The 8,460-nt window shown below is 32.0% G+C and overlaps 1 protein-coding gene across 1 annotated transcript; it reads right to left on the reverse strand.

Moving 5' to 3' along the window:
- Positions 1-938: 938 nt before the first annotated feature.
- Positions 939-5,623, reverse strand: LOC123902925 (3-oxoacyl-[acyl-carrier-protein] reductase FabG). The gene is made up of 4 exons (XM_045952762.1): positions 5,212-5,623; positions 4,927-5,126; positions 3,589-3,818; positions 939-1,590 (listed from the first exon to the last, which is right to left on the reverse strand). Exons 1-4 carry the CDS (start codon positions 5,301-5,303, stop codon positions 1,312-1,314), a joined length of 801 nt encoding a protein of 266 aa, XP_045808718.1. The 5' UTR covers positions 5,304-5,623; the 3' UTR covers positions 939-1,311.
- Between the last annotated feature and the right edge of the window lie 2,837 nt (positions 5,624-8,460).

Genomic DNA, 8,460 nt, shown 5'->3' on the forward strand with positions numbered 1-8,460 from the left:
AGTACTTAAAATTACTTTGTGGTAAAATATTATTTATGTGAAACTTAGATACATGTGGATGAATTTCGTTGGTGCTACATCATGCCACATCAGCATAGGGCATATGCCCTCAATTTATATGAGAGTAGAGAAGTATTCACCTTATTTTAAATTTATTTATTTACTGTTATCATTGATTCATGTTAGCCATGCCACCCAAACCAGAGGATAAAGGTAAGGCTAAAGCCACTAACCGTCAATGCAACAAGGCCCTCTGATTCTCCTTGTTCACCCACCCACACAACCTGCAACATTCTAGCAACAACCACAACATCCACCATCACAAAACACCACCTTCAATAATTGAAACTTCTTCAAATGTGTGAACCAAATGACTCACTTTCATTTCTCGACAATTTAGTTCAAAATCACACCTCTCACAAATAACCTACTAATTTTATTTAATTTGAAGTTTGAACGGATTTTTTTTTTTTAGATTTTCCTCCTATATTATCTACTAATATTCATTCTTTCATTTCTTCTACTTCGTTTAATCACTATCCTTCATCATTTCAATCATTCTTTCATCTCTTATTTTTTCATTCTTTCATTCTATGTCATTTAATCAATCACTATCTTTCATCTCTTCAAACATTCTTTTTTCATTATGTCATTTCGCATTCTTTTTTTAACACTATCTCCCATAATTTTTTTTTCATTTTTCTATTTTCCCTACATTCTTTGATATCTTATTCTTTTTTTTCTTTCAGCATTCTTTCATTTTCTCCTCCTTTCTACTAAGTGTAGGGTTTGAATGTAACCAAAAAATTATTTGTGAGAATCAATATAAATCTCTTTCCTTTCCTTGTTTTGCACAACTTCATAGCATTAGCATTTTTATACAGTGCAGACTTAATCCAAATTACAGAAACAGTAAATGGAAGAAAAAAGACCAATAATAGGAAACAAATAGTGTACTATTTCTGAAAATCAAAGGAAAATACAATAGAATAAAAATTCATTTGTCCAGAGTTGATCTCTTTCAGAGAACCAATGCTCTCTGCTCATTATGTCCTTCTCTACATATCTTAAACTCTCCACACTATGGACCCTTTGTGCCCCTCATTCAGGGTTCTATAATTAAGGTTCATTCATTATAGCATCGGATTACATACAATTATATAGTGTCGTATCTATCCGCATAGCAAAACATTGCTACCAAACCCAAATTTTAACAGTGTGATAAACGGTGTTGTGCGTGCAAGAATAACTCAGATGCATGAACAAACATCCCTTGAAAAGTTCCTTACAGTGGCAGCTGTGAGGAAACAATCACATAAAGGAACGCATCCTGGGCCTAGTTATAGACTGTGCTCCGTCAACATATATAGTTGTTCCTGTCATGTAACATGATCCATCACTGATTAGATAAATGACTGTAGAAGCAAGATCATTCTTAACATCAAGCCATCTTTCAAGTGGTGCTGCCTCCTTCACCAATTTCTCTGCCCTTTCCCTTCCCACTGATAACGGAAATTCATCTTCCAGGTGAAGGCCTCTTGCAATAGCATTAACTCTGATCTTGTACTTTCCTATCTCCATAGCTGATGCCTGAACAAAACAAATTGATAGAGACTCAACTTATATAAATAAAAATAATGTTTGAATAGAAGATAGCATTAGGGACGGGCTTATGGAAAAACTAATAAGATTAACTCAAATCAAATATGCACTGCATCTTTGTGCATACCACCTCAGCCAAATCAAAACTTTCTTCCTATTCTAATCACATACTTTCAGTTTTAAATTGATTGCAACCTTATCTTCCAAACCAATTACTAATATCATAATATGTACATAATTTTGATAAGTTTTATAATAATAGCAGACCCCAATTTACCAACAGATTGAAAAATAATAATTAATGCATTTGATATATAAAATACGTCTGTTGAAAGAAAGATAACTTTGGAAGGAATCAGAATATTTATAAATAAGACATCATCCATGGAATTCAAACACCAAGGGGCGAACTGTGAAGACACAAGGGAACACAATTTTTTCAAACATTTAGGTCTCTTCTAGGCACGGCATTTAGGATACATCAAAGGTATTTTGAATTTGCATTCATCTCTTTTAGATTAACAAACGCCCTAGTTTTTTTATGATATCCTTATTTACCAAGGGAGTGCAATTTGAGGTGCCTTGATTAGGAATTAACAACTCTGAAGTAAGCCAAGTTTTATGCTAACCAAAAATGTGCAACTTTAGAAGCAAGAGGATCAAGTATTAGGATCGCATCATATCTAAAGGGGGATTTTTTTATGAAAAATAACAAGGTGGATGCAATATTTCAATTGCTATGGATAAAAATAGTTAAAACTTTGTGGGGTTTCCTTGGACTCACTGGCTATATCGATGCTTTTTGCAAAATGATGGCAAATCGCCAAACTACTCGCTGGTTTATTGAAGCAGGGGAGTTTCAATAGAGTCAACAAGCTGATCAACTATCAAACTGCTTCAGAGAGCTATCACAGACATTCCAGTGTATGTTATATAAGACTTCAGACAGACATTCTCCGTAGTGTGGTGTACCTGAAGGGGCATAGGTGTAGGTGTAGTGCTATCACAGGACAAGAGGCCTATTGCATTCTTAAGCAAAGTTTTATAAGAAGGTTCACTCAGAAAGTCAGTCTATGAGAAGGAGTTAATGACTTCTGTACTAGCTTTTCAACATTGGCGTCCAAATATCCTTGGTAAGAAATTCACAGTGCATACTTATAAAAGAGCCTCAATTTCCTATTAGAGCAGGGGATTACCACTCAAAATCAGTGCAGTGGTCAGGTGGATCAACTTCTAATGTAGTGGCAGGGTAGAGAGCAAGAAAGGCAATTGGGAGGATACCATACCATCGCTATTCAAAACAAATTCCAAAAATTAAAACTTCGGGACAACGATGAAACTTCAACGACGATAGTTTTAGGGAGAAATAGTGCACTCTAGGAGGAGGAAGATCCAGAGAATAGAGTTGTTAATTAGGTGGTTAACTGGTTGGTTGTAGATAACAGCAGTTGGTTATGACTTAGAGACAGTAATGAGTATGAAAAGAAAGAAGAGTTCATAATAGATTTAGGTGTTCATTGTATAGTAACTGAGATGGTTGAAGGAGAGTTGGTCCTTGTGAAGGGAATCAGCTGCCTTACATATTAACCTGTTCCTTTTAAAGGTTTATCATTTTATTTATTCTCAGAAATCATTTTAACCACAAACAAAGCAGAAAATGGATTTTGGTGACCATGACTGGAGCCCTAAGTAATCATACAAATGAATCATCGGAGCTAAACCAGTTTAAAATGCATTTGAAACACAACTTTTCTCGGACAAAAAGTTTATCTTCAACGAAACTCAAAAATTTGTAGCACAAACCAAGAAAGTAGAAATTAATTACACAAGGACAGCATCATATAAAACAATCAGCAAGTCATGAAAATCCTCTTATTCAGAGGATGAATTCAAATTTGGCAATCTGATTTTCATATGAATGAATTGACAGCGTGCGGAACAAAAAGATGAATTCAAAACAATATTCTCTTATAGAAGTTGTCTTACTCGAACTAACTGCTGAACTCCAGCCAAGGCTGAGGCATATGCAGCAGCTCCTGGATAAAGCCCTCTTTCAGAACCCATTATCGACGTCATAAAGACAATGGACCCTCCCGTGTTGAATTTCCGCATCCTTTGGCCAACAGCCTTTAACAAAAACCATGGAGCCATAAAATTTATCTTAGCTATCTTTTTGTACTCACTCTCAGATAACTCGAGATGATCTTGCATCTTTCCTGTTTCAAACGAATAGAACACCAATTCATTCAGCTTATAGATTCACACACACACACACACACACACACACACACACACACACACACACACACACAGTAGACCAATACTCAAGCAGATCATGAAAGAAACCAAAGAAAAACCACACTCCACATAGAAAATCATATCATCACTGAAAGAGAGAATAAATGGTCAAATTAGTCTCTAAGTGGTCTAATATTTTGGTATTAGCCTCTTGAATGTAGTTAAACATTTTATTCATCAAAACAGTCCTGAATGTAGTTAAACTAGCCTCATAATAACTAATTGAGGACTAATAAATTGCCTAACATGTTTACAGGACTAAGAGCATTTGCTAAAGAACGTTTTCAATTTTGTATAATTGAATTTGAATTGAACTGATTCATTCTGAATGTTTTTTCTCTAAAATCAAGTGTGACCTAAAACTTAGTAACAAACTAATGCAAAAACTAATTTTTATCACTTCATAGTCAAAATTTGGAAACAATGTCAATTTTGATTCAATAGTAACCAACATCTAAATTTTTGCCAAATCATGTTAGAGTGGATTGAAAGTGATTTTGAAGGGTTACACAAATCCAAACAAGTTTTAATTTTATTATTACAAACTCGGTTGAGTTTTCCTAAGTAAAATCACCATTGCCTTTAATCTTCAAATTGACTAAAAATGATAAAAACTTAAATTTCACCAACAAACTTAGACCCTATTTGGATAAACAACTTAATTTTCAGCTTATCATATACGCTATTATGGTTAAGCTTCTTATGAACATCTCATAAGTTGTATTCCTCTTCTCCCAAATAGTCTCACACTCTCACTAGCTGTGAAGAACCAACACTTCTAATTGAACGTAATCAGACACATATGATTACGTTCAATTAATTCAATTTTTCACTAGTATCTACATGTCCGGTCAGTGTCATGTCGTGTTTGCGTCGGTGCTTGATAGCACACTAGTGCAGGAGTAGTACTTATGCCAGTAAATAAGCTCTAATAAGTCAATCCAAACTAACCTAAACACTTCATGCTAAATTTTACAAAAATAAAATTAATTTATTCACAAAATAAAATAAATGCATTGATTTTACCTTCATAAGAATAACAATTAACAAAAGCATCCAATTTCCCCAAAATCTTACACGCTTTATCAACCGCATGATGAAAAACAGATTCATTTTCATTCTCCATATCCAATTCAACCACTTCCACAAAAACAGAATCAGTAACAGAATCCGTTATTTTTCTTGCAACACTCTTTAAGTTAGTTGCATCTCCCATCAAAACCAACCTAAAAATTAAAAATTAAATAAACTAATAATTGATTGAATCGGTGAAAAAACGAAGATGATTGATTGAAGAGTTATGAAATTGACCTGCATCCTTGTTTAGCTAAATGGAATGCAATGCCGTATGAAATATCGTCGCCGTTTGAGGTGAGTAATACTGTTTTGCTTGGATTCGTCATTTTTTCGTTCGTTAATGGAGTTCAATGTTCCTTTGCGTTGTTCGTGAAATGCGTTCGTTTTATATTTTCGTGAAACGCGTTTTTTTGTTTGGCTACAGCAACTATATATTTTTTTGGTAGAGGAGTTTGGCTATGAACTGTTAACAAATTGTTTAAGTTCGGTCGTATAAGAAGGACGATGGATGCCTAATAATGGAGAGGAGTTTGGCTATGAACTGTTAACAAATTGTTTAAGTTTGGTAGAGGAGTTTGGCTATGAACTATATTTTTTCGTTCAAAGATGTACTAACAAATTGAAGATTTATTTGTTTTTTTAGGCAGGCTTAGAACATCTCCAATGCTGCAGGGCAGTATTTATTAGATTGGAGCGTAACATATTTTAGTACTAAATAAATAGGTATCACTTCTTAAATAAGTATTGTGTCTCTCATAGTACCTAATAGAATTTGAGGAACCCATTTATAAAGATGTAGAGTTATTAATGAGATGTGGAGTTATTTGTGAGACCTGTTTAGAATTTTTTAAGAGGTGCTGGGTTGGAGAGATTGAGTACTTATTAGATATTATTATTAAAAAATTATAAATAAATGATGTGTACACGCGAGACCCACTTAGGTACTCAAAATTGGATTTCTCCATTGTGAATGGATAAGTGGGATGACAGAAGTTTGAACCCGACCCTTGCATATACAATGCAATGTCTCTAGTTAAGCTCACGAGACTATTTGTTTGATATATATATATATATATATATATATATATATATATATATATATATAGGGAGAGATCAAATTACACCAGTATCATTTTAATAAAGTTATAGTCGTTAATATCCTTTAATTTTATTTTGATCTAGTGGATGTTAAGAGTCAATTATAGACTCACATAACTCTATTAGTAAATTAAAAAATTTCCTTTATTATTTTCTTACCTTCCTTATTTGCCGCAATCTCTTTTAGAATGTTAATATAACTTTATGATTTCTTATAATTTAAAGACATCAGCATTCCGATTTTTCTTTGAGCAAATTTTTTTTTTTTGAAATCAAATACTCCAGTGCAATAAAAACATGAATAAAGCAAATTTTAGATGTAAAATTTTCAACCCATTGTTGATTGATCTTTTAGCAACTATCCTTCAAAGAGTTTTAATCATAAAATCTAAACACGAGGCACAATTAACAATTAACACAAACCAAAAGACCCATTTTTAATTTCAAATGTCTCAAGCAAAGTAAGAAAAAGACCCCATTTTTAATTTCAAATGTCTCGAGCAAAGTAAGAATATGGCATTCAACACATAATAGTTTCATTGTGGGATTGGTATCAAATGGAACATCCGACAGAATTTGGTGGTGGATATTACCGCCCATAAAAACGCATAGCAAATAAGGAAAGTAAGAAAATAACAAAGGAAATTTTTTAATTTATTAATAGAGTCATGTGAGTCTATAATTGACTCTTAATAGCCACTAGATCAAAATAAAATCAAGGAATATTAATAAATGTAACTTTATTAAAATTACCGTTAATCTTGATCTATCTCAAAATTAACATTTTTCTTATTATAAACTCAAAAAACACACTTTAATTTCGTGTAGAACAAGCTTTCATCACATCCTTTTTTTTGTTACAACTTTCATCACATCCTTTTATCTATTTATTATTATATTTGTTAGGAGACAGAGATTGCTTGATAGGAGTGCCTTTCTATGATGTAACAAACCTTCTTCTCCATCATAGGAAGAAAAGATTATTCCCATTTGCCAAAGGTAAAAGTTAAACATTCTCTCTATTTACTTTTGTTTCAGTCATGAGTTATCTGAGCATATTATAAGTTACCAAAAATAGAAAATCATCTAGTATACAATATAGAATTGTTTGGTTGAAGCAAACAATCGATCTATCTATATAATATCTATATAAGAAAATTGATTGTTCTGAAAAACTCACAAATAACATTGCTTCAAATATTGCCATGTGTCTAAAGTAAGAGTATTTAGTGTCCAAAATTTGTGTAACTAAACTAATATTGCTGCAAACCGAGTCATATTGTGAGCCAACAAATCCATTTTGTAAACTAGTGAGAGAAAAAGTTGTTTTTTTGGCAAGCAATGGTTACATGGAAACAAATTTGTTGCTTTTGAAACTAAGTCAACCGAGCCATTTTTTATGCCAAATATTAAATGCAATTGTCACATGTCATTGTCATCTTTTCAACTTTGTCATACACTTATAACTTATCCAATGGGTCATACTCATATTCAACTATTTATTTTTCCACCAAACAACAATTTGAAATTTGAATAACAAATTTCATGAATTATATATTCTTTATAATATCCAACTCTTTAACTAATGAAAATTTCAAAAAAAAAATATTTTACACGTCATAACTTATAACAGACATAAATTTTCAAATAACCATGATATATGAGACAAGTTATCATTGATAAAAATTTCAAAAAATTATTTTTTTCAAAAAAAACTATTTTACACGGGATAAGTTATAACTGACATAAATTTTAATTATCATATAGAGTTGTCAAAAAGGGCCGGACTATCGAGCCGACCCATTAGCCCTATCCTTTTACACGGGCCGGGATTCATAAAAAGGGGCCGGACCTTATCGGGCCAGGCTTTTTCATGGGCCGTCATGGGCCGGCCCACAGGCTTTTGGGCCGGCCTCTTAAAGAATTAAAAAAATTACTTAAAATTTTTTTATAATATTTTTATTGTTATATTTTGGTCCTATTTTTATGCATAAATTCATATATAATTTTTTTATTATTTTTGTGGTTTTATTGTTATTATTTGTATTTTGTTCCTATCTATAATTTGTTTTATTCCTATTTTTAAGCATATCATTTTTTTTAATTTTTTTTTGTGCAATTACAACGAAGGATATAAAACTTGGAATATGATTAGTTTAAGCCTATCATTTTTTTATTGTATTTATTTTATATTCTTTCTATATTTTTGTTTTTTTTTATTTAAATTACGATGGATGAATGAAAGATATAAAACTTGGAATTTTTTTGGGTAGTAATAATAATAATATGACAAAAAACTTATTGGATTAGAATGTGATTATTTGTTAGAGATTTGTTTGTTTGTTTGATGAGGATAAAGAGGAAGATATTGTTATTTGGGAGATT

This window comes from Trifolium pratense, linkage group LG1 (assembly GCF_020283565.1).
Source record: "Trifolium pratense cultivar HEN17-A07 linkage group LG1, ARS_RC_1.1, whole genome shotgun sequence".
NCBI lineage: Eukaryota > Viridiplantae > Streptophyta > Magnoliopsida > Fabales > Fabaceae > Trifolium > Trifolium pratense.